Here is a 26,514-nt window from a genome sequence, read left to right as displayed (position 1 = left end):
GAGAGAGAAGGGCACACAGAGTGGACCTGCGGATGCCATTCCTCAGGCCCTTGAAGGAACCAAGAGTTGGCTGCAGCCCTGACCCATAGTTCTGGGAGATGGGTCCGTGGTAACCCCGCAGGGAAGAAGAGGGCAAAAAGGCCAGGATTCCCAGGGCTCATCCAGAACAGCCCATCTGTCCAGACGGGTATCCTTGATTCCAGTACCTTCCCTGCTCACACATCTCTTTCATCCATTCATTGTACCACTTTGAAGTGTAGAAATATGTAAAAGAGAGAATAAAATCACATCACTGCATGTAGTTTGCTGTGTCATGCTTACCCTAGTGGATGAAAAAGAGGCCCATGCACCTATGGAAGCCACTCTTGAGCCAACAGACTATGGCAGAAGTGATGGGATGTCATGCCCATGCTTACGCTATATTACATAAGACCCTCACTTGCTAGCTGACTCAGTCGAGGGGCTCTCCTTGCTGGTTTGATCAGTAAGCAGCCATGCTGGGAAAAACCCATGTCCCTAGGAGCTGAAGGAAGCCTCCAGCTGGCAGCCAGCAAGAAGCAGGGTCCCTAGTCCCAAACCTGCCAGAACTGAATACTGCCAGCAACGGGAGTGAGTTTGGGAGCAGATGCCTCCCCACTCGAGCCACTGGAGGAGACTATAGTTAGGCCAACACCTTGATTACAGCTTGTGAGACCCTGAACAGAGGCCCAGTTAAAACTGTGTCCAGATTTCTAACTGAGAGAAACTGAAATACTCACGTGTTGTTTTAATCTGCTGAATTCGTGGTGGTTTGTCACACACAAATAGAAAACGAATACAACGACCATCTCCCACCAAGTTACCAAATATGATCAATGTTCACATGGAAGAAATGTACAGACTCATACATTATCTATTCAAGAGCAGTCCTTTGTTTTTTAACCTGTGTTACAGGCTTGTTAGGAACTGCAAAAATTTACATTTTTTTATTTTTTATATTTTTTTGAGACAGAGTCTCGCTGTGTTGTCCAGGCTGCAGTACTCTGGTGTAATCTTGGCTTATTGCAACCTCTGCCTCCCGGGTTCAAGCGATTCTCCTGCCTCCCACTCTGGCCTCCCAAGCAGCTGGGACTACAGGTGCGCAACACCACACCCGGCTGATTTTTTGTGTTTTTAGTAGAGACGGGGGTTCACCATGTTGGCCAGGCTGGTCAGGAACTCCTGGCTTCATGAGATCCACCCGCCTTGGCCTTCCAAAATGCTGGGATTATAGGCGTGAGCCACCACTCCTGGCCAAAAACTTTACATTTCTATAATTTCACATAATAAGTTCGGTAAGTATTTTCACTGAAACAGCAGAAAGGGAGCTGGTTCTAGCTGAAGACAAACTTTGAACAAGTTTAAATTTTACTAATCTTAAATCAGTTCAGCCGGGCGCGGTGGCTCACGCCTGTAATCCCAGCACTTCGGGAGGCTGAGGTGGGCGGATCACGAGGTCAGGAGATTGAGACCATCCTGGCTAACATGGTGAAACCACGTCTCTACTAAAAATACAAAAAATTAGCCAGGTGTGTTGGCGGGTGCCTGTAGTCCCAGCTACTCGGGAGGCTGAGGCAGGAGAATGGTGTGAACCCGGGAGGCAGAGTTTGCAGTAAGCCGAGATTGCACCACTGCACTCTAGCCTGGATGACAGAGCAAGGCTCTGTCTCAAAAAAAAATCAGTTCACTATTGTTTTCCATGGGACACACTCCAGGGCATGGTGGGGACAAAGGCAGTCTGCAAACTCAAGTGCACATTGAACCCGACCCTAAAAGGCAAAGGTCAGAGAAAGGGTACACCTCCGACCTCCTTCCTGCACAACCACAAAGTGGAACCCAAGATTTGGCTACGGGCCTCCCCTCTTTGCACGTTCCCCAGGCTTGCCCCACGTTTCCACTTTTCCCTGATGCATCCTGGGCTTCTTGGAGGTCATGGTGAGAGACAGGACTAGCTGGATTTCCTAGGCCGACTAAGAATTCCTAAGCCTAGCTGGGGAAGGTGACCACACCCACCTTTAAACACGGGGCTTGTAACTCAGGTCACACCCGACCAATCAGGTAGTAAAGAGGGCTCACTAAAATACAAATTAGGCTAAAAGCAGGGTAAAGAAATAGTCAAATCATATTTCGCCTGAGAGCACAGTGGGAGGGACAATGATCGGGATACAAACCCAGGCATTCGAGCAGGGAGTGGCAACCCCCTTTGGGTCCCCTCCCATTGTATGGGAGCTCTGTTTTCATGCTATTAAATCTTGCAACTGCACACTCTTCTGGTCTGTGTTTCTTACGGTTCGAGCTGAGCTTTCACTTGCTGTCCTCCATTGCTGTTTGCCAGCCGTCTGCTGACTTCTACCCCTCCGGATCTGGCAGGGTGTCCACTATGCTTCTGATCCAGTGAGGCACCCATCGCCACTCCCGTCCGGGCTAGAGGCTCGCCATTGTTCCTGTGTGGCTAAGTGCCCAGGTTCATCCTAATCAAGCTGAACACTGGTCACTGGGTTCCATGGTTCTCTTCCATGACCCCACGGCTTCTAATAGAGCAATAACACTCACCGCATGGCCCAAGTTTCCATTCCTTGGAATCAGTGAGGCCAAGAACCTCAGGTCAGAGAACAAAAGGCTTGCCACCATCTTGGGAGCTGCCCACCCCATCATGGGAGTGGTTCGCTACCATCTTGGGAGTGGCTCGCCACCATTTTGGGAGCTTTAAGAACAAAGACCCACCTGTAACAATGGCTCTTGTAATCAGTGAAGGGAGATGCCAGCTTGGCCTTAAACCCCAGGGCTGGGTCCTCACCACGTCCAAACAGGCTGGATCTGCTTACTCCCTGCCAGGAGGAGGGAGGCCAGTGAGAAATGTATTATTGTGGTTCATCGTGCACCAGAGAGTGGAGACTATATCAGAAAAGGCCCCGCATGATTTCCAAACTGATCTTTTAATTTGGGGGAGGACCACGGGCGGTGAGGATGCTGGGATACAGGTCCAGAGGTTCACCCTCTGCAACCAATCACACACCTTTCCTTGGGCCCACACAAACCAGTTGCTCCTCTATTACAGGAAAAGGGTCCTAATCCAGACCCCAGAGAGCGTTCTTGGATCTTGCACAAGAAAGAATTCAAGGCAAGTCCGTAGTGCAAAGTGAAAGCAAGTTTATTAAGAAAGCAAAGGAATAAAAGAATGGCTACTCCACAGAGCAGCCCCGAGGGCTGCTGGTCACCTATTTTTATGGTTATTTCTTGATGATATGCTAAACAAGGGGTGGATTATTCACGCCTTCCATTTTAGACCATATAGGGTAACTTCCTGACGTTGCCATGGCATTTGTAAACTGTCATGGCGCTGGTGGGAGTGTAGCAGTGACAACAACCAGAGGCCACTCTCGTCACTATTTTAGTTTTGGTGGATTTTGGCTGGCTCCTTTACTGCAACCAGTCTTTATGACCTATATTGTGTGCTGACCTCGTATCTCATCCTGTGACTTAGAATGCCTTAACTGTCTGGATATGCAGTCCAGTAAGTTTCAGCCTCGTTTTACCCAGCTCCTATTTAAGATGGAGTTGCTCTTGTTCACATGCCTCTGACACTTCCAGCTCTTCCACTCAGGCACATCTTCCGTGTCTTGGGGCAGAGGGCAGTAGCCCTGAGGATTCTCAAAGGTCCGGGGTCCCCTGAGCAGCTCCATCAGAAGCCCCATCAGGGCTCTCTGACGTCTCTCTGAGGACAGATGATGGCTCCCCAGGACCCTTTCCCTTTTAAGCCGCCGGCAGAGTCCAGGCACTTTCACGGGGTTGAGAGTTAGAAGGTCAGAGAGCGGGAGAGAATCCAGAGGTAGGTTCAGGGTTACTGTTTTGCTCAGCCCTGGATGGCCAGGCCCAGCCCCCAGCATCCTGCTGGAAGACGGACAGCGACAGTTTAGTTCTTCCCAGGGCAGGAGAGAGAAGCACAATTGTGGGCTGGGTTCCTTCTGCCTCTGAACACACCGCCACCCCTTCTCCCAGTTGCTGGGCTGGGGTGTGTGGGAAGATGAAGGAAAAGTGAATTAACTAAATGGGGTTCCTGCAGCGTCTGGGAAGCCTCTAAACCCCCAAGCACCTCAGGCCTCCCTGCCCTGATTCAGAGGTGAGGTTACCTAAAAGCCAAGGAAGTCTGGGCTTCGGGGACCCTCACTCACAGGCCCCCTTCCAAAAAAAGCCCTGCACCTAAGTTTGTGTTGGGACTTCTGTATTATTTTTCCCAAAGGGTGCTCCCCACATTGGATACACCTCCGGCCCCCAAAATCTGGATCCACCCTGGAAAGGGACAAACTGGGGGCAGCCGACCCACAGACGGCCAGCGGGGAGTCCGACTGGCCTTGGTATCTCCAAGAGAGGTAACAGCGGTCGCCCCTTGCGTCCCTCCCGCTCCGGGGCGCATCGTCCCCTGCGTGCAAAGCCCAGCACCGCCGCGAGTCTCACCTCCGCCCCGCGCAGGTAAACAGCCACCAGCCGCCCGCCGCCCGCCCTGCAGGGCAGCCTGGGGACCTGTTCCCGGCGCCACGCCCGGCGCCCCGGGGAGGTCCAGCCCACAGGCCCCGCCGACTGGGCGCCGCGCCTGGGGAACATGCACCGGCGCAGGCAGCCCGGCCTCACCTGGCCCCAGCGCGGATGCGGATCACACCTGCCTGCTGGGTGATCCGAGGGCATTCGCAGAAGGGGGGGGACAAGACCTGGGAAGGGACGCCTGTGGCTCAGAAAGACCCTCAGGCAGGACCGGGTGGGGGGTGCGCTGATAAAAATTCCTGGAGCTGTATAATTCACATCGCAGATTTGTCCCTTTGCCTCAATCTAAAAGGAATGGGAAAGAACAGCCGCTGGGCTCTCATTTGCTTCCAACTTGCACAGATTCAACCACCAATTATCCGAGAGGAGAGGCGTGCAGGGCGTTGGGCCACGAAACTGAAAGCTACAGGCAAGTCGCGCGGGGGAGGTCGATTTCTGCGTCCTGCTGCCTCCACGCCCAACGAGAACCCACCCCGCCATTGCGTTCCCGTCCTCACAGATAAAGACAGGATAATAATATCTGCCTCACCGGGGATTCAAGGTAGTGGTGAGAGTGTAAAACCCCCGGTCTGGTAGAGTGAATACCTGAGCAAAGGCCTTCCGGTCCCGTCTTCAGCACAGCACGACGGAAATGTCTTCTGTTAGGACCCCAGAGAAGATCCAGACGCTGACACCTGCCCCCACTTCTCTACTTCTCATCATACCAGTCACCTGGAAGAAGGGTCCATTCAAAGCAAAGCCTAGAGCCAATGAGTTGTTTCTGCCATCAAACAGTCCATGAAGCCCAACAGGCAGTCCTGTTTTTTTTTTTTTCTCTTTATTTTGTGACAGAGTCTCACTCTGTCGCCAGGCTGGAGTGCAGTGGCACAATCTCAGCTCACTGCAACCTCCACCTCCTGGGTTCAAGTGATTCTCCTGCCTCAGCCTCCCGAGTAGCTGGGATTACAGGTGCACGTCACCATGCCAGCTAACTTTTGTATTTTTGGTACAAACGGGGTTCCACCATGTTGGCCAGGATAGTCTCGATCCCCTGACCTTGTGATCCGCCCACGTCGGCCTCCCAAAGTGCTGGGATTACAGGCTGAGGCAGGAGAATGGTGTGAACCCGGAGCTTGCAGTGAGCCGAGATTGCGCCACTGTACTCCAGCCTGGGCGACAGAGCATGACTCCTTCTCAAAAAAAAAAAAAAAAAAAAAAAAAAAAAAAAAAGAAGACACTGGCAAGCTCAAGTCCGAAGTTATCAGCTGAAGGAAGAGACTTAAACCAAGCCAAGGGCTTCCTATGACAGTTCTGAAATATCCTCTTCCCTCTTGAGTCCATATAACTGAGAAAACATAACGGCCAGGCACCGTGGCTCATGCCTGTAATTCTAGCACTTTGGGAGGCAGAGGCAGGCAGATCACTTGAGTCTAGGACTTTGAGACCAGCCTGGCCAACATGGTAAAAGTCCGTCCCTACTAAAAATACAAAAGTTAGCCAGGTATAGTGGCGCATGCCTGTAGTCCCAGCTACTGGGGAGGCTGAGGCACAAGAATTACTTGAACCTGGGAGGCGGAGGTTGCAGTGAGCTGAGATCGTGCCACTTGCACTCCATCCTGGGTGACAAAACAAGACTCTGTCTCAAAAAGAAAAAAACAACAACAAAAAGAGAAAACCAAAGGTAAAATGTGATCCAGAGGACTGGCCAAATTTCTACACTGGTAAAATCATGGCCTTGCTAAAGAAATTTGGAGTATTGATCAGGAAGGGGTAAGACCCAGAGAACCGAAATGGAGACAAATGAGAGGATTTGGAAAACCTGAAGTTCTCTGAATCACCAATCCTCAAAGAGCCTCCTTTGTCAGTGGAAACCCTCTTCTCCAGTCTTCTGAAGCCCTTCCTAACGACACCACCATTTCTTTGCCTCCTTTGCAGTCTCACTGCAAGAGCAAGCCAGTTCTCCTCATGCATTACCCTCGACTGTCTCCAGAATGGACAGTTAGATCTCAACACTTCAGAATGAAGGAAAATGGCAAGCTCAAACCAGCGAGGATAAGGATTAGAAACCAATGTGATTTCAGATTTTCCTAACTGAAGGTGCTTAATAAATGGGTGGAAGAATATCATTTTACACTGGTCTGATGTTGTTGATATACGTTGCAGAGATTCGGGATTGACTGTGTTGGCATGAGAAGCTGGGAGTAACTTCTGAACTGGACTAACTACTGGACACCAAGTGATTATCCCTAATGTATTACATGTCATTTGCAACCCAAGTTGTCCATCATGTACTGAGTCATCTGACACACTCATAAAATCCCATTACCAACTGGAAATGGCTTATGTGGGAATAGCCCATAACCAGGTACTGAAGGCATAAGTGCCTTATATGCATAGGTGGTTCATTCCCTGTGTGCCTCCCCCTCACCCCTTTATCAATCTAACACTGGCCTCAAGGGGGGTTTCCCAAGAGCCAGTGACTAAGAGAGGAAAAACCGCTGAGCCTCATTTACAGATGGCTTCACACCACATGGTCACCTACCTTCTTTTTTTTTTTTTTTTTTTTTTTTTTTTTTTGAGACGGAGTCTCACTCTGTCACCGAGGCTAGAGTGCAGTGGCATGATCTCAGCTCACTGCAACCTCCGCCTCCCGGGTTCCAGCAATTCTCCTGCCTCAGTCCCACGTAGCTGGGACTACAGGTGCATGCCACCATGCCCAGCTAATTTTTTGTATTTTTAATAGAGAGGGGTTTCACCGTGTTAGCCAGGATGGTCTCTATCTCCTGACCTCGTGATCCGCCTACTTCGGCCTCTCTAAGTGCTGGGATTACAGGCGTGAGCCACCGCGCCCGGGGCCCTACCTTCTAAATAGGTGACTGTAATGTTATAGTTCAGTGAGGATAGCAGGTGAGAGGGAGAACCTCCTGGGGAGGAGAATTTGAAGCACATAACTCTGTCCACTTTGCTTGGAAGGAAAGAAAGTTTGATGCAAGAAGCTACACCAACTTCTGAGCAGTGTAGATGGGGGGTTCTGTTCAACTGGTCACAAACTTGAAAGAAGAATGACTGGAGGTTTAATGACAGAGGAGAGGCGTGGGAAGTCATACAAGGCTTCACTTCTCAGAATGGGCCAAATTTGAAAATGTTTGTTTTTTGAGTAAACCATCATCCAAAATACCCATATGGCAAAAGCTAATAATAATTAGTTGAACCAGGCCATCTGCTTATGTGTGATGATTTCTTTTTCCAGGCACATCATTGCTTCCTCAACTGATTCATGAGCAGAAGAGTCCGTGCTGGCAACACACAGGAACTGTGATGGATTCAACCACTTAGGCTTTCCATGATCAGGGCAGACCTGGCCCCTGTGTGCACAGGGTTTATCAGTGACCACCCCTGAACCCCGCAACTGACCAGACTCCAGGGACACCATGGGCCACGTCGTTGCAGACTGATGACTTTGGACCTCTTCCATTACGGAAAGGGCAGTGATTTCTTCTCACTAAAACGGGCTCATGTCTGACTTTGGAATTGACCTCTTGCCTGTAGATCATCATGGCATGCTCTATAAAATTGCTTCTGATCACAGAATTCACTTTACGGTGAAAGAGGGAAAGCAATGGGTGATACCCTCGTCAATGGATCCTGTCACCCAGAAGCAGTCATCTGTATTCAGCTGTGACATGATTTATTGAAGATTTCATTTCAGGACTGAGAGACGATCATACCTAAGGAGACTGAACTATCATCCTTTAAGAGGCCTGTTTGTTCTGAAGTAGGGAACATCACATGGTGCTATTTCTCCCACAGCCAGACTAAACAGGTCTGGAGGAAGGGGAAGTAGGGACGGTGCAACTTCCATCTTACTTAATGGCTCTCACTCTTCAACTTTTTCTTCCACCAATTAGCGATTTTAGTACCCAGGAAAGAAAGGTTGCACCATTGAGGCAGCTGGCCACTGGGGTGGCTCCCTTTGGAAAGGGGATATAAAGTGTTTGTATGAGTAATTGTTCCATTAAAGCAGACATTTTTTAAAAAGGTGAAATTTGGGGAATTAGAGTGAATATAGATGCTGAACAGAAAAAGAGTGATATAGCAATAGTCTGGACACGTGGGCTGGCCACTTAGAATTTCACATGCCATTAGGTAAAAAAAAGTGGGTTGACAAGGCTGGTTGCAGTGCCTAGTCCTGGGAAAATGCTGCTGTACCATGGGGGACAGGCCAGGGTGGCGGCTATGAATGAAACTCAAGTGGGCCTCTCAGGAGCTGCGTCCTCCTCCTCCTCCAAGGGTGGGAGTTAAAGGAAGACTGTTGCCATCATGCATATAGGCAGGGCCACCTTGGTCTCTATGCCCTTAGGAAGGAGGAATAGGGTCATGGCTAGTAGGTCACACCCCAGTCATCTGAGGTACTGGCTGAAGACAGAGCATGGACTTGGAATGGAAACTGGAAGAGGGAAACCTAAACATCATCCAGGATCTCTTCTCTAGGGCAGAAAATGAGAGCTGTAGCCTCTGCTTGTACTTCCTGTGTTGTGTGTAGCCTGAAATATTTTAACTCATTGCCTCTCTTTCCTCTCTCTTTATTCATTTTATTGTATATGGGGTGCACGGTTATGGTTATGTAACTTCAGCTCAAAGATACAGAATAATGCGATGGACTTGTTAACCCACGGAGGAGGGGTATCCATTACTCAGAGACCCTGAGTACAGGAGTTGAAAGACATTGGGGTAACCCTGTTGGAAAGGGATGAAAGAAGTTTATTGTATGAGGAATAGCTATATATTTTAAGCAAGAGTTTTTTCTTTAAGTAAAGCTAGAAGAATTGGAGTATATGTTGATATCAAACAGCAAAAGAGTAAGGCTTTAATGAACTTAATAAACCCTTTTTTTTTTTTTTTCTATTTTGGCTCTGCACCATATGAACTCATTCCCAAATTTGGAAAATCCACTATTATGCGAGTCTTGGGAAGGGGCAAGATCAACTAGTTCACGGGCACAGGATCTAAGCCCTGGCAGCTGGATGTTCTGATCTAGAACTTCGAATGTGGAGCCAGGACACAAAGAATCCAGCTCAGTGGAGTTTGTTCTTGTGGCGGCAGTGGTGGTGGCATCAAGGTACAGCAGTTTCACTGGTGTTGTCCAGGATCTAGGGACCAGCTCTGGGGGCCGTGGCATCTAAACCAAGCTGTTCTCCAGGCATGACTGGGTCATGGCCCCAGACCTGTGGCTTTCTTGGATCCAACCCCTTTTCAAGCCCGATTCTCTGAAACAGCTTGTGAGTTCCCTGATAGCCTTCCATTCATTCCCTTTTCTGTTTAAGTAAGCTGCTGTTGGATGCTGTTGTTGCAACCAGTAATCTGACTAGCCTCTTCCCATCTGAGCTCTTTCCTTCGCCTCTCCTAGTGTTGGGTCAGGGAGGTGTTAGTTCCAACTTTAGTTAGCTCTTTTATGATCATCCTTGCCAAGAAGCAGCTTTAAGAAGTACTGAATGCAACACGGGTCATCCACAACATCCCCTTTATTGATATTAATCACAGTTATGAGGTCTTGTCCATCAGTAAGCACAATCTGCATTATGTAGAACTACATACAAAGACATAAAAATAAAACATACATACACCAACCACCACACCAGTTAATCTCAACCAATCAAACCTCTGAATTTGTCTTCAATTTTGATCATCAGTGCTTTGGAAGAACATACATAGACCCAGCCCAAGGTTGGCCTTTGGGGTCTGAGAGCATTCACAGAGCAGGAGATTCAGCCTTGGAAGCAACTGAATGTGTAAACTCTGAGAGCAGACACTGACAATGCAATGCCTGCATACCTGGCTCCTGGGCTGCCTGCCTTCTCAGCAGAGCCCACTCAAAGTCTCACGTGTTCCTCTAACCAATGAGGACGGCAGGCCTTATCTGTGTTTGAAGTGGACACGTCAGTGTTACCCCTGTTGGAGAAGCTATGTAAGAAGGAGTAGGCTGGCTTTTGGTCTAGTTTGACTCATTCTTTATAGGGACATTTCAGAATGATGAGTTGGCTAAAATTTACTTTAGGGGGGAAATGTAAAATTACCTCTTCTTTTCCCATCCCCTTCTTCCTTTCCCATCCTGAGCCCTCTGGCAAGGCCTGTTGCAGCTCAAGAGGTTCTGGTCAGATTACAAGTTACCAAATGGTCAACAGGGAAGGACCCACTGCAGATTCCAAAAGTCTTTCATTCACTTGAGTTAACTGAAATGGCTCCTTCTTTGAGTAATTGAAGAGTTTGAGTTCTAGCAGTTTGCTGGTGTCTCCAAGTCTCTTAGAAAAATGATGGCTATAAACTCATCAAAATAAATGCCTAAGAAATTTGGAAAGCGCGACAAATGGCCTTGCTCCTGGAATCCATTGACGGCAGAGGCTTCCGATCAAACCCACACTCTGTCTGTCTTCTTTCCACAAGGCTCACTGTGAGTTCACAGTTGTCCTCATCCCCTTTCCTTCAAGAATGTCAATCTTTGCCAAAAAAAAAAAAAAAAAAAAAAAGCCAGACTAGCCAGTTTCCTTCGCTTTGTCTGTGTCTCCCTCCCACGTAGTATCTCCTTGGGGGGAGGTAGAGGAAGGTGTGTTCCTCTCTGGGCTGGCTCAGCCTTGGAAGGTAGCTTGCTATCTTTATGATGCTCCAGTTCCAGCATTCTAGATGGGTAAAGGCTCAGCAGTGATGAAGCAGGAGGGGCGGATGAGAGGTGTGCTGGCCACTGTGCCCTGAGTCACTAGGCCACCAAAATGCTTAGGAGATAGAAGGTAGCTCGCTTCTATAGGTGACCTTGAGGAGTTGGGAGGGAGATAGAAGTTCCCAAAGCAGAGATTTCCCTGATCTGGAGTTCCTTGATAATCCCACTGAAGAGAGAGTCCATTCAGTGGCCAAAACAAAGAATCTGTATTTCCATGCCACCTTAAAATTCCCCATTAAATCAAAAATCTCCCTCAAAGCAAAGTAAAAATGGTTCTATTATAATCAGAGTCAATCAGGATAATGAGATGAAGAAGACGGGAAAAAAAGTTTTAATGTGAAGAAAGAGGCTTGTGGTACCATAGAAGCCAACCACTGCTGTTTCCTCGTATGGCCTTTCCTGGGGTCTGAAGCGTCTCAGCCCTAGCCCAGGCCGACGTCCAGTGACATCATCACTACAAATCCCAGGATGGAGGCCCAGGATGCCAGTTTCCCATTACCACTGGAAGAGAAGGACAGGGAGAAAAGTCAGACCTTAATGCTCCCTGAGGCCACAGCTAGGCTGAAGGCATCCTCTGCAATGTCCAATTCCAAGAGAAATCACACTACCATTAATAATGGTAACATTTACTGGGGCTTACTATGTGCCAGGCAAACTAATGAACTCATGGAACCCCAAACAGTAACCTCATGAGGTGTCATAATTATCCTCATTTTACTGGTGGGGAAACTGAGTCAAAGAGGAGTCACTTGCCCAAGGTCACCTATGATGGTTCTGTGGTCCATGTGTGAGTGTTAGAGGGGTGATAACTTCTTAAAGATATTATTTAATCTGGCCTTGTAAACTAGCCTCAAAATTATTCTTCTATAAAAAACAAAATAGGCTGGGGGCAGTGGCTCAAGTCTGTAATCCCAGCACTTTGAGAGGTCGAGGCAGGCAGATCACCTGAGGTCAGGAGTTTGAGACCGGTCCGGCCAACATGGTGAAACCCTGTCTCTACTAAAAATACAAAAATCAGCTGGGTGTGGTGGTGGTTGCCTGTCGTCCCAGCTACTTGGGAGGCTGAGGCAGGAGAATCATTTGAACCTGGCAGGCAGAGGTTGCAGTGAGCCGAGATCACGCCACTGCACTCCAGCCTGGGTGACAGAGAAAGACTCCGCCTAAGAAAAAAAAAAAGAAAAAGAAAAAGAAAAGAAAGAAAAACAAAACAAAACAAAACGACAACAAAAAAAAGAAACAAAGCAAACCCCTACTCCCACCTCCTGACACCTGGTCTATAGCCAGCCAGTGAAGACATGCATGTATCACCTTGAACGACATTTTAGAGCTCACCTCTCCCCTCATTCCAGCCCCAGAGAATCGAGAGAGAGGATGCGAGAGAATATATAAAAATCATAGTCTACTGAATCAAGGGACGGGGGGCAGGTGCATATGCCACTGCCTGGTGTCACCTCATTTCTTGACCCACCTGCCCTTTGCTTCTTTTCTTTTAGTTTCAGAGAGCACAGTTGAGGAGGGAGTGGGGACGATCTTGAGAAGGCAGAAAGGGGAGGGAATAAGGAAAGGAAAGGCAAATGAAGAAAGAGCATATTCCAAGGGTGGGGTCCCAGCCGGGACTGGGACAGGGACAGACAGGAAGGGAAAGTTCTCCAACCTGATCTGGGCTTCGGGGATGATGTCGTCCATGACCACGTAGACCATGGCACCGGCAGCAAAGGCCAGAGCATAGGGCAGGATGGGCTCAGCCAGCACCACGGCAAAGGCACCAAAGACCCCGGCAAGGGGCTCCACCATGCCGCTCAGCTGCCCGTACCTAAGGAGAGAACAGAGACATTTACCACTGCAGGGGGAGGCAAGCAGATGCTCCACGTGCCCAGGTTGTTGGCGCAACCCTAGCACACGGATGCATGTCATTCTATGTCATATCTGAGCACGGCAGTGCAAAAGCACATCACTGTTTTGTTGAAAGAAGCCCACATGGAGATTGCTGAGGACCTGATATCAGACATGACCTTGCCCTCACTCACCAGAAAGCTCTCCAGGTGGAGAAGCCTGCCCCTCGCAAGGGAAGACTGACAGCCAGGCCCTCGGGGAAATTCTGGATCCCGATTCCAATGGCCAAATTCCTGAAAAACCAAGAAAGCACGTGAAGGCTGTTGTCTGGAACATATGCCCATACAATGGGAGTCCCTGGCCGAGGCCCAGACCTCCTTGGGTGCTAGGAAGCCAGCAGGAGACCTGTGACCTGCAGTAGGAGAGGAAGGAGAAAAGTCAGGACGTGTGTGTAGGTAAAGAGCAGGGGCCACAGGAGGGAGTGACGTGAGCCCTCTACCCATCATGCTGTCCTGGATCCTGGGCAGGTTCTGTCCTTACAGTGCTTTGCTACGGCACAGAATACACTGGCTGGCTCTCGGGGTGCCCTGAGTTCTGCCACATGGCTGTATAACTTTGCACTTTTCATTTTACTTTCTACACCTCTGTTTCTTTTTTCTTTTTTTTTTTTTTTTTTTGAGATGGAGTCTCACTCTGGAGACTCCAGGCTGGAGTGCAGTGGCATGATCTTGGCTCACTGCAACCTCCACCTCCCGGGTTCAAGTGATTTCCAGCTAGTTTTTGTATTTGTAGTACAGATGGGGTTTTACCACGCCGGCCGGGTTGGTCTCGAACTCCTGACCTCAAGTGATCTTCCTGCCTTGGCCTCCCAAAGTGCTGGGATTATGGGCGTGAGCCACGGCACCCAGCCTACACCTCTGTTTCTTATATTCAATTTGGGGACAACAATATCTACCATAAAGGATTGCTGAGTGACCCAATGACCCAATAATGCCTACCACATCCTAGCATAGAGAGGTGCTCAACACATTTTGGTTTCTGTTCCATTACAGCATGGAAATGGGTATATCACATTTTATCCAGAAGCAACTTCAGAAATGAGACAAGGAAGTGCAGCTGCCGACGCTGATGGTGCCGCAGATCTGGCTCTGGGCTCAGGTTCTCCATGGGCTCTGCAGGTCTGGCACCATCGCTGCATTTCTCTGGGGCCCCAGTGGTGCTCACAGTGATCTTCTCACCTCCTGCCTCTGCAGGACAGTGAGGAGCTGTACCAACAGATGTCTGTCTCTGAGAACCTGCTTTCTGCACAAACCAGGCATTGGAGTGTGAAAGGACGAAGAAGCAAAATGGGATGCGTACAAATGCAATCTGTGACCGCATGCCTGGCCTCAGGGGGCTTAGTATTTAGCCACGGAGACAGCACAGCCATGGACATGAAGAACCCTCATTGTGGATGCTGCAAACTACAGCAAATCAGCCAAAAATCAACTTGCACAGGAAGCAGAGGCATGATCGGAGGGAAATGGGGTCAGTCTGAGTGCCTTAGGAAGGCCCTTTTGCACATGAGACTCTACCCTGGTCGGACAGGTCCAAGGAGCAGCCCTGCCATGAAGGGCCAGCTGATCCACAAAGATCTAAAGGGCATGAGAATGCCCTCGGCAAGCAATGCTGGTGTGTGGCCCGAGGGAGTTGTGGGTAGGTTAGACAGAGAAGGGAAACTCCACCATCACTGACTTTCAGGTCAACTGGCTCATGTCCATCCATCTTGCTGCCAACAGGAATCCACCCATTGCTGCAAGGGAGTGTTGTAGACTGGAAGCTGGGCCCCCTGCCTATGGCCTGCCCAGGCTCCCAGGACTGGGACACACTCGTGGCCCTGAAGATCCTGTTGGGCCTGATCCGGCTGTCGCCTGAGTTCTAGCCTCCAGCAAAGAACGCCAAGGCGAATCCCCAGTTTAGCATCCGACCTCCATTTTGTTTCAGGGCTTGGCCTTCACCCCGTTTTTACCTTTATCCCCCCAACTCCTGCACATGTTTCATCAAGGTTCGTAGTTCCAGATACCTCAGGAAGAAGCAGCCCGCACCTCGAGTCTGCCAGTCAAGTAGACTCTTAGGAACTAAGAGCTGCCCTAACACAGTCTCACACCTGTCACCACTTAGCTCACATGCGGTTCATAGAATTAATGCCCGTCCCATCACTTTTTTTGACCAGATTACAATGAGCCCCTCAGCATCTACCCATCAGCTTAAAATCTGCCCCCCGTGCGTAACAGCGTTGAGAGTCACTGGCCTAAGCCGACATCAGAGGAGGTGAGGATGAGGAAAGCAGTCCAGCCCACCTCCCTCCCAGGAACCCTGTCCCTACTATCCCAATTCCCAACACAGGCTGGGAGCCGAGGACACCTGTGGCCACTACTGAATACATCAGGAGCCTGTAGCCACGGTGCTTACTGTATACAAGATCTGATTTCGAGAGCTCTGGAGGAGATCCGGAGCAACAGAGGACAGGAGTAGCCAAACAGGTGGTATTCAGGGATGCGGATACGTAACAGAAGTGATGGAGAATAGTGAGCACCCCGTGGCAGGGATGGTCCCCCTCGGGTGGGGTGGGGGGAATGAGCCCTGAGCTGATGTGGGAGCCACGGGGCCTAGACTGGCTCGGGCGTGGAAAACTGTGAAGAGGGACAAATGCAGCCTCCCCAAGGGGCATCTGAAAAGTGATGGCATCTTAAAAATGATCAGTTCCTTAATTAAGGAAATATTACGGTCTCTTGGGGCTGTCAGAGCCCTTGAAACTGTGTCTCCAACCTGCAGTCAGGACTGTTCATGAAGTGGAGTGGATAGACAAGAAGACACCCAACCACACCAGCCCAGGACATGTCCACAAAAGCTGCGTCACTCAGCGTTTCCCACGAGCCTACCCAAATCCCTGTCTATGTCACCCAAGTCTGTGCTCTCCTTTGACTCCTTAGAGAAGGGCTCAGACATGCTCCAACTTCATCCCTTGATCTAGCGGGCAGCAAACTCTTTCTGTCATGGGCCAGATAGTAAATATTTTAGGTTTTGCAGTCCACTGAGTCTGTTGCAACCACTCAACTCTGCCATTGCAGGTGCAAAAGCGGCTACGGACAATATATAAACCATTGAGTATGGCCGTGTTCCAATAAAACTTTATCTATACAAACAAGTGGGGGGCCAGATTTGGCCCATGGGCTGTAGTCTGCTGACCCCTGCCTTGATAGCTCAGTGGCTGCAGAAAGATCTGACAAGATGAAACCACAGACCCTGGGCACTGCAGACCCTATCTCTTCTTACGTTGTCATGGCCATGCATGTGGTAGTTGAAGTTTGGGCTTTGCCGTCTGACTTCTTCTGTCCAAATCCCGGGTCTGTGCTTTGTTAGCTATGCTACTTTCCATTTCTCCAAATGTAGAATTTGAAGAACAATAATACCCACCCTCACTTCACAGCATTGCTGGTATGATTACCTGGGATGGTCCCTCTCAAGCCCTTAGCACATGGGAGCTGGTATGCAGCAAGCACCTAATCAATGCCTGTCCTGGGGTGGGGGTGAGTGTTATCACTGAGGTTGCAGTGTGAAATGACAGAGACAGGGACTTAAGGCTTTTCCAAGAACTCATGGGTCCTCTTTCCAAGAGAGACTAAGATTTTCCACCCTGAAGCCAAAACTCATTCCTCTGAAAAGCTCTGCTTCAAAGAGACCTGGGCTTGGCTGTTTTGCTTATGGCTCATCTGGGCTTGAATTCCCACTGGCACTCATTCATTTGATCTTGTTGACATGCCTGTGAGATTTTTACATCACTTGTAAGATTTTGGCGAGAACCACTGTGCAACCTGAAGGCATTTCAGATACTGTGTTCCTGTATACTGGTTGGTCTGTTTGGGTTGTACAGAAACTCCCAGGAGATGTGGACTCTTGCTTCTCCTGGGCTGGCATCCTTCCTCCTATCACCTCCAGATGCCCCTGAGCCCCAGTAGATGCCTGGAGGCCTGGAGGCTGGACGCTTACCTGGACACAGAGCAGGGGAGAGCTGCTGGAAGGGAGTAGGGGGCATTCTGATGAGCCTGGGCTTGACTCCTCTGTTGTGTGCTTTTTTTGAGATGGAGTCTCGCTCTGTCATCTAGGCTGGAGTGCACTGGCACGACCTCAGCTCATTGCAGCCTCCATCTCTGGGGTTCAAGCGATTCTCCTGCTTCAGTCTCCTCAGTAGCTGGGATTATAGGCATGCACCACCACACCCCCCTAAATTTTTTTTGTATTTTTAGTAGAGACAGGGTGTCAGAATGTTGACCAGGCTGGTTTCAAACTCCTGACCTCAGATGATCCACCTGCCTCAGCCTTGAAAAGTGCCGGGATTACAGGTATGAGCCACGGCACCCGTTTTTTTGTTTTTTTTGTTTTTGTTTTTCTTTTCTCTTTTTTTTTTTTTTTTGAGATGGAGTCTGGCTGTGTTGTCCAGGCTGGAGTACAGTGGCATGATCTCAGCTCACTGCAACCTCCGCCTCCTGGGTTCAAGTGATTCTCCTGCCTCAGCCTCCCGAGTAGCTGGGATTACAGGCGCCCACCACCACTCCCAGCTAATTTTTGTATTTTTAGTAGAGATGGGGTTTCACCATGTCAGCCAGGCTGCTCTCCAACTCCTGACCTCAGGTGATTTGCTCCACTCGGCCTCCCAAAGTGCAGGATTACAGGTGTGAGTCACCTCACTCGGCCTGCTGCACTTTTAAGTATGGAAAGCTCCATTGGATAATTGAGCCCTGGGGGTCACCTCTGAAGATTTTGTCCTGGGCAGCTGGGGGCAGTTTTACACTTCCCTGAGAAGTGCTTCTAGGAGGTGAGGCCCTGGGCAGGAAGTCAACTGTAGCTTACATATCCTCCACATAGTCTTGATCTGTCCTAGTTCAACAGGAGAGAAGGATTTGGAGAAATTAGACAGGATGAAAAAGGAAATCTAGCTAGAGATGTTTAGGAAAAAGGTGTTATTCTGGTCCCTTGTGTTTACAATGTGTGTGTGGGGAAGGGTGGGGCATAGGGAGTGAGCGGGTGGCCCTGCTTAGCCACCTTGCTGTTCCTTATTTTCTCAGTCCCTAACATGTCTTCCTAGCTAGTCTATGGGGGAGGATGAAAGGGTCAGGAGTTCTCTCCCTCTCCGTGAAAGGTCCTAGGCTCCCCTCTTCTGCTGCTCTGCCAGGGAGGGTGATGGGTGCCGCTTCTGGTATTGGGTACAGGATCAGAGTTAATGGCTTCACTTCTTCCCTCTGGGACCCCGGGCCTAGGACTCGAAAGCTAGCTTTGGAAGACACTGTTGAGCCCTGCTTCAGTTACAGGATACTGACAAGCATGTTGTAACCAGCCCTGGGCAGAAATACGGCCTGTTCGCGCGGCTTCTGCTACCAGTTTCATGTGCAAGCTGACCCTGAGCTCCTACCCCAGAAGTCGGGGGCATGCAAAGGTATTTCTGTTGAGGACAAATTCTTAAGGACAAATTCTTGCCAATGTTTCATAAGCCCCTGCCCCGCCTTCCCAGACAGACCCTCGCAGGGGGGCCCCTTCCCTGCAACTTTGTACATATGTCCTTGCAGCCCTCAAAATGGTTGAGCGAATACAACCAGCTTCCTTGACCTTTTGCAAAGCCTCAAGTGCAAGGTTTCTTTCCAATGAGGAAGGCCAAGGCTTCTGTTTTCTTGGCCCTTGCTGGGCACTTGGTGACTGGCTGTCAGTCCACTGCCATTGCCTGCACCTCATATTCACAGGCAGGCACACGAATGTAGCCACAGAGTGGCAAGCCCAATGTCACTGGCAAGTCAGAGGTGGGGCTCCCCGTCCAAAGTCCTCACCATGACACAGCGCTGACTACAGTCATCGCCCGGCGGGCTATGGAGAGCCTCCTCCACATCCTGTCTGGGAGCCACCGTCCTGATAAGCAGCACAGAAACCCCATTCTTCCATCCCTGGCAAACCTCGTTACCTCTGCCTTGCCCCAGCCCTGGCATGGGGCTGCCAGCCCAAATAGCTGCCACGCCCTCTGGATCCTGCCAAGCCTTTCTCAGCAGGGCATTGCATTGCTGGGCAGTCACGGAGTCCCTCCTGACACTCCTGGGCTCCTTTGCTGCCCAGCAGGGACTGGCACCACAGCTTCTCTGCCTTTCCTACCTGTCATGCATAATACTGTTTAATTGGGCTCTCCTCCACACACACACGTATACGCACAGGCCCATCCATGTTCCCTCGCCCCGCTGCATGTTGGGCATCTGTCAGGGGCCCACTGGTGGGGGTGACCCAGTGGAGGGCACAGTCCCTTCCAGCCCTCTCCTCTTCTTCAATCACCTGCATCAGCTCCAGAATGGGATATGAATCCACAGCTCTCAGACCTGAAGACACATGTCAGTTACGGGGAGCACCGGCAAATGCTGATGCCTGGGACCCGCCCTGGAGATCTCGGTTTATTGCCGTGGCGTTGAGCCCCGTGTGTGCAAATTTTAAGAGTGTGCAATGGTGTTGAGAGCCACTGGCCTAAGCAGGTGTCAGAGGAGATGAGAATGAGGATGGAGGCCAAGCCCACCTCCCTCCCAGGAGCCCCTTCCCTGCTATCCCAATTCCCAACACAGTCTGGGAGCCGAGGACACCTGTGGCCACTACTGAATGGATCAGGAGCCTGCAACCGGGGTGCCTACTATATACAAGATCTGATCTGGGGAGCTCTGGAGGAGATCTGGAGCAACCGAGGGCAGCAGTAGCAAAGCAGGTAGTATTTAGGGATATGGATGCGTAACAGAAGTGACGGAGAATAATGAGGACCCCGTGGCAGGGATGGTCTCTCGGTGGTAGGGGGTGAGACCTGAGCTGACTTAGGAGCCATAGGGCCTAGAATGGCTGGGGGGTGGGAAACTGTGAAGAGGAACAAGGGCAACCTCCCAGGGGGAGCTGGGGGCGTGGAGGATGCCCCAGGTTCACCAGCTCCCCTCCTGCAGCCCTGCTGTGCATTCCTGCAAAGCCTCCAGTCTAACTAAACACTCTGCACTGACCATCCTGGGCAGGTAGGGTTGGTGGGCCATTCCCTCCCTCCTTTAAGCTCTGGGAAGGGAAAGCCCAGATGAGAGGTTTCCTTTCCGGGATGGGCCATGAAAATTCAAAACAGCATTCAAAAGCAACGGGGAAAATACCAACCCATGCCCTTCTGAAGACAGTGAAGCTGCTGTCTTTTGGGTTCTGTCCCCCTCCAGCAGTAGCACAAAAACACCATTACTAGCCTGGGCCACGACACATTAATGGGAAGGAGAGGGAAGTGGAGACGAAGGGCTCTTTTAGAAAAAGAGACTGCAGGCTGTCCCCTGACAAGGTCCCTTGTCCCTTCCGTGACAAGCCAAGTCCCATGGCAACCTGTCACCGGAGCCTGACTGACAGCAACAAAGCAGAGGCCTCTCGAGAAGGGCCAGGAGAGGGCCATCTGTGTGGAGAGTGGGACAGGAGAGGAGAGAGGGAGCGTGGAAAGGGAAGGAGAGGGAGAAGGCGGGCAGGGAGGGTCGACAGGGCAGGGTGTCATTGGGGAGGAGGGGGGCGGATGACTCCTGGGGTTGGACTGTGCCAGCAAGGACAAGAGCAGCCCCGACAGGCCTCTCCCAGGGAGGAACCCAGGGTCTGTCTGCGGGGGCTGCCTCACGAGGCAGGGTTTGCCTCGGAGCGTCCAGACTTCTCTTTTCCTTAGGAATCAGAATTTGCTAGGAAGGGGCAGAACCAGAGAAGCACCAGGAAGGGGGGTCCCATCCAGCATTGGGGGAATCAGGGTTTATTTTAAAAGTTCATTTCCTATTATATTTTTATTTTTATTTTTTTTAAAACATCGAAGGCCAGGCTTGGTGGCTCACACCTGTAATCCCAGCACTTTGGGAGGCTGAGGCAGGAGGATTGCTTGAGGCCAAGAGTTTGACCAGCCTGGGCAATATAGCAAGACCCTATCTGTATATAATAAATAAAAAGAAAAAAGAAAAAAAAAAGAAAAAAGAAGAACAACGAAGAACAGAATTATCAGGCGTATTTCAAAATCATTCCTGAAAAAAATAAATAAATAGGCCAGGCACGGCGGCTCACGCCTGTAATCCCAACACTTTGGGAGGCAGAGCCAGGCAGATCATGAGGTCAGGAGTTCGAGACCAGCCTGGTCAACACGGTGAAACTCTGTCTTTACTAAAGATACAAAAATTAGCCAGGCATGGTAATGGGTGCCTGTAATCCTAGCTACTAGGGAGGCTGAGGCATGAGAATCACTTGAACCCGGGAGGCAGAGGTTACAGTGAGCCGAGACTGTGCCACCGCACTCTAGCCTGGGCAACAGAGTGAGATTCCACCTCAAAACAAACAAACAAACAAAAAATAAATAAAAATAAACATCAAGGAGGGGCAGAGATGGAAGAGAGAATGGCGAGAAGGAAGACAACAGAAGATCACTTCTCTGACTTTGGGCAGGAGGGAGTAGCAATGCTTTACCTCATTAGAGTGTGCAGGCCAATATGTTAAGAGGTCAGAATTCCCTGAATACAGTGTCCCTTTTGGGACAGGAACTAGTGTGCCCAACCATTCCGGTTCACCAGGGACTCCGGGGTTTCCCAGGATGCAGGACTTTCGGGGCTAAACGTGGGACAGTCCCTGGATAACTGATGTGAGTTGCTCACCCTCAGAAGTACTCACAAACAGGGTAGGTGGCAGGGGCAAGCTAGGGTAAGAATTTTAATTTTCCACAGGGGATATATACAGAATCTTAGAAGCTAAGCAGATGTTTGGAAAAGTAAAAAGCCCCACCTAGCACTTGCAATGGTCTAATGCAAATTTTGACCACTTTTAGCTGGTTGGATCGACTTCCCTCTAGAGAGCCAGCTTCCCTGAAACCCTCACCAGCCCCACTGATGCTGGGTTGGTCCTTGTGGGTGCTGTCTCCAGCCCAGCCCTGAGTGACATCCAGGAGCTGGGCGGGCACGGCAGAAGCAGAAGAGATGGCCTCCCTGCATGGACAGCAGCAGACACTTTGCTTTCTTGGGTAGGGACATAAAGAAGCAATTCAGGCTGCTTAGGAAACCCCCAGAGGTGACCTGCGAGGAAGTGGGGAAGGCCCTGGGCCCGTGCACAAATAATGACTCCTAGAAGATGGAGGGGGCTGGGCCCACAAGGGGTGCCAAGGAGGTGCAGGCGGGGGAAAGGTGCCCATTCGTGGGCTTGGCATCTCCATGGGCTGGATGCAGGGGCAGAGGTGGACAGCCTGAGGTACTTTTCCAGAGGTCTCTCTCATCCCTTGCTCTTCCAACCTGGTAGAGGCTGATGGCTGATGGCCAGGGTCCCATCAGGGTGCTAGGTAAGAAGGGCCTCCCTCCTCCTATCTTCAGAGACCACTAATCCCAGTGGGCAACAGGAAGAAAGGCATCCCCGGCAGGCAGTTGTTTCTGCTTTTTCTTAGAGGCCTGACCCTGATTCGCCCCAGGGGCTGCGTCTCATCTCCTGCATCCTCCTCCTACTCAGTGACCCCCTACCCATCACACATGTTAAAAGTTAGGGCCCTTGGAGGTCGCCTGGCTCAGTGCATGGAATGTTAAGCTTGTTAAGGTAGACAAAGGAAATGTAGACAAGTTCAATGCCTTTGGAGGCCCTGTGATGTGTAGTGCCAGTCAAACATACCAGTCAAACACATCTGGGTGGGACCCCAGGTGCACAGGTAGGACCCCGTGCAAGCTCCAGATCACTCAGCCTTTCCTTTAACTGAAAAATGGGCATAGAATTCTCCCCACTGACAGGGCTCTTGTGTGGACGGCAAATGATCACTGTGAAGTGCCAGGATCATCTCGGAGACCAGAGTGATGCTCTTTAAATAGCAGCCACTGTTAAAACTGCCCGAGGCTGCTGAATGAGGTGGTGATGAGCTGGGCACTGAAGCCTCCTATTCCCCCCAGCCTGGTGACCTCCTAGCCTCACACCAATTTCTTCTACAATGGGTGCGCCTCGGCCTTCTCAATGATATGTCCTCCTGGGCAGAACCATGTCCTGCAGTGGCAACTTGGCCACCTGGGAGCCTCTTCTCAGGAGTCACTCCAGAATCAACCGCTAAGCCCTGGCCATTTGCAAGAGCTCATGCCACATATGAAGAAAGATGTTTGGAAGGGCCCCGTCTTCAAGGAACTTACAATATGATGCAGGGCAAAAGATCTGCCTGCAAATGACTCCAACACAGCACGGGACTTGCTAAAGGCCATAAGAGTAGCACAGAGCATTAGTGGGGAGGATGACTTTGGCAGAGACAGATGATCCAGGAAACCTTGGTGAAGAAAGCAACATCCAAGATGGACTGTGAAGGATGCGGACAATTTTAATAGATAAAGATGGGGAAATGTATTTCATTCAGAAAGAAGGAACAGAGCAAGCAAAGCTGTGAGATGATGTGGCGGGGTGAGCCAGGTCTTCCTTTCTCTCCCCTTCTCCAAGTCCAAGCCAACATACAAACAAAAATAAAACATGCATTCAAGCCAAGGCCTATCTCTCTTACACATGTGTCCTCTGTGACTCTTTTTTTTTTTCTTGGAGACAGAGACTTGCTCTCTTGCTCAGGTTGAAGTGCAGTGGCGCGATCTTGGCTCACTGCAACCTCTGCCTCCTGGGTTCAAGCGATTCTCCTGCCTCAGCCTCCCAAATAGCTGGGATTACAGGCACCTACCACCATGCCTGGCTAATTATTTTTGTATTTTTAGTAGAGACAGGGTTTCACCATGTTGGCCAGGCTGGTCTCGAACTCCTGACCTTAGGCAATCTGCCTGGCTCGGGCTCCCAAAGTGTTGGGATTACAGGCGTGAGTCACCGCGCCTGGCCCTCTGTGACTCTTTCTTAGCTGAACCTGCTGGATTTTTAGGGAAAATCTGAGTGTTAAACACCCCAGCCATTCCTCAGATGTTTCCCAAGGCCAGAGTGTGAAGTACTGTCCCAGGGGTCCCTATCCCATCTTTGGGAGGCAGATGCCTGGGCTGAGTGAGTTACTCAGGGGCCTTGAAATTCATTTATTAGCCATCTCCACTCAAACCTCTGACTTAAGAATGTCTCAGGCCTTGAGCTTGGGAAATGCTTCCAGCTCATGTCAGCAGCAGCACAGAGCATGTGTCAGGAGCTGTGCACAGCACTGGAGACCCCACTGCAACCTCCTGTGGTTGAAACCAGCTCAAGTCTTTCATTACCGCACCGATCCGAGGCAGCCCGAGGTCCTCTGGCTAGAATAAAAATGACGATAACCACTGCTGTTATTTATTGAGTATTACTATGTGCTGGGCGTGCTTGTAAGCATATTACATGTAACAACACGCCTTGTCCCCTCAACCACCTCATGAGCAGCTTTCACCATTATTCCCATTTTACAGATGGAGAAACTGATGCTCAAGGAGTTAAATAACTGGCCCTGAAGGTTACGGAGCTGGGAGGTGACAGAGCAGGACCTCCTAACTGCTACTGTGTACACACACTGGGTTTTCTGGGCCTCATGCAGACCCATCAAACCACAGGGAGACAGGGGCAGACGCTGCCTGACACCCACTTGACTAGTGAGCTGAGGTTCTGGCCTGTTCTGGTCAACAGGGAGGGCAGGCCAGACTCAGGGGGTTTCGAGCCAGAGACCTCCAGGGTTTAATGGAGTGGAACGTGTCATCCCCAGCAGGATTTCTCAACCTCACCACTACTGACATTTCACACCGTGAGTTCCTTGTGGTGGGGGCCTGGTTCTGTGCACTGTAGGATGCTGAGCCGCATCCTCGGCTCCTATCTACTAGATTCCAGCAGCAACCTCTCAGTTGTGACAACGAAAATGTCTCCAGACATGGCCAAATGTCTCCGGGGAGGGGGAGGGGACCACCCCTGGTTGAGACCCACTGACCTGGAGTAAACAGGTTAGATGAACTTGCTTCCTTAGCAAATAGGTGGACGACAAAAACTGCTCAGACTGAGTGTGGAGAGCACCTAATCTCATGCATCTCATTTGAGAATTTCTAGCCTCAGTGGAGTGCAGGCTTCTAGGGAACTTAGCTATGGCACGACAGATTTGGGGCTCAGCAACCACCTTTGAGAGCCACCAGGCCTCAGCTCCCTTAGTACAAAGTCAGTGGTCACTCTCAAAGCTCACTGTTGCACAATTCCGGGGGACTCTTCACCTTGTGTTCTCTGAGCATGGCGCCCCCTGGAGGTGTGCAGTGGGACGCTCCTGCTTGAGCGCAGATTGCTGCTCAGCCTGGGGTGTAGCTGTGGGGTTCGAGGTGCATGCCCTCAGGAGAGGTGGTGGAGAGAGTCATGGTTTCTCTGAGAATTGGCGTGCGATGGGACGACAACCTGCTCTCCTTGCTCTCCAGGCTATATTCCCTGGCCGGCTGATTATGAAAGGAGAATGGCATATCCCTGACAAGCCCTGCTTCACCCCGGCATTCGGATCCTCCCATGTGCGATGAGCGTGTGTGTTCTTGCGTGGCAGGCTCTTACATACTGTTTTGATTGTTATCGTCTTGCTGTGAAAGGCCTGATTGTTCAGGCCTGGAGATGACATCACCGGCTTCCCACTTGGGCAGCCTGTCGAGGTGTTTGATGAGCCTGCAGGTGAGAAGGGGCTGGGTGCTCCCCGCAGGGCTGCCCGGCCCTACCTGCTCAGAGGAGCTGGCTTAGCACGCAAGGGATCTTCCCCCACCCTCTTGGTGCAGTTCTCGGAACCTTCTTGGTGCAGGCTGGCGAGATGAGATGGCCCATCCAGTCTGGGGCCTTCCTTCAAGGGGGTGAGGAAGCGCCCAAGGAAGTCAGCTGGAAGGCAGGGTGGTGGCTGAGGGTGATTCGGGCCACCACTGTGCACTTCTCCTTGCAGAAGTGTAGAGAAACCACCCAGATTTCTATGGGATCTCTGACTCCCAGAGGAATGCTCTGAAGATCTTCACCTGCTAAGTGTCCCAGCAAAGCAAACCAGTCCTATGCACTGGCCAAGTATGAGGCTGCCTCATACAGTGTGGTGAGCGCACATACCTGAGAGCAATGTGCCTCTGTGGCCATCAAAAGACACACCCTAAACTGGGCACAGTGGTTCGCACCTGTAATCCCAGCAACTTAGGAGATGGGTGGGAGGACTGCCTGAGTCCAGGAGGTTGACGCTGTAGTACTATGAGGGAGCCGCGGCACTCCAGCCTGGGCTGGCCAACAGAGGGAGGCCTTTTTTAAGAAAGAAAAGAAAGGAAAGAAAGGGAGAAAGAAAAGAGGAAAGAAAAAAAGAAAGAAAGAAAGAGAGGGAGGGAAGGAGGGAGGGAGGGAGTGGGGGAGGGAAAAGAAAAGAAAAGGAAAAGAAAGGAAGGAAAGGAAAAGAAAGAAAAGGAAGGAAGGAGGGAAGAAAGAGAGAAAGAGAAAGAAAGAAAGAGAAAGAAAGA

The 26,514-nt window shown here is 50.5% G+C and overlaps 1 protein-coding gene and 1 long non-coding RNA gene across 6 annotated transcripts in view; one reads left to right on the top strand and one right to left on the bottom strand.

The window, feature by feature from the left end:
- The window catches only part of LOC126939925 (uncharacterized), a 598,378-nt gene that overhangs the window by 122,683 nt on the left and 449,181 nt on the right, over positions 1-26,514 (top strand). The window lies entirely within an intron of this gene.
- The window catches only part of SLC39A11 (solute carrier family 39 member 11), a 567,426-nt gene continuing 550,955 nt past the window's right edge, over positions 10,044-26,514 (bottom strand). For all 5 annotated transcript variants that reach the window (XM_050765755.1, XM_050765757.1, XM_050765756.1 and 2 more), the window contains 3 exons: positions 13,276-13,374; positions 12,903-13,061; positions 10,044-11,749 (listed from right to left, as the gene is read on the bottom strand). In XM_050765755.1, coding sequence (XP_050621712.1) covers positions 11,671-11,749; positions 12,903-13,061; positions 13,276-13,374 — 337 coding nt within the window. In that variant the 3' untranslated portion in view covers positions 10,044-11,670. The remainder of the gene's footprint in view (positions 11,750-12,902; positions 13,062-13,275; positions 13,375-26,514) is intronic.

Source organism: Macaca thibetana, chromosome 16 (genome assembly GCF_024542745.1).
Source record: "Macaca thibetana thibetana isolate TM-01 chromosome 16, ASM2454274v1, whole genome shotgun sequence".
In the NCBI taxonomy this organism is placed as follows: domain Eukaryota; kingdom Metazoa; phylum Chordata; class Mammalia; order Primates; family Cercopithecidae; genus Macaca; species Macaca thibetana.
The sequence above is the reverse complement of the archived record's forward strand: the minus strand, read 5'-3'. Positions and strand labels throughout refer to the sequence as shown.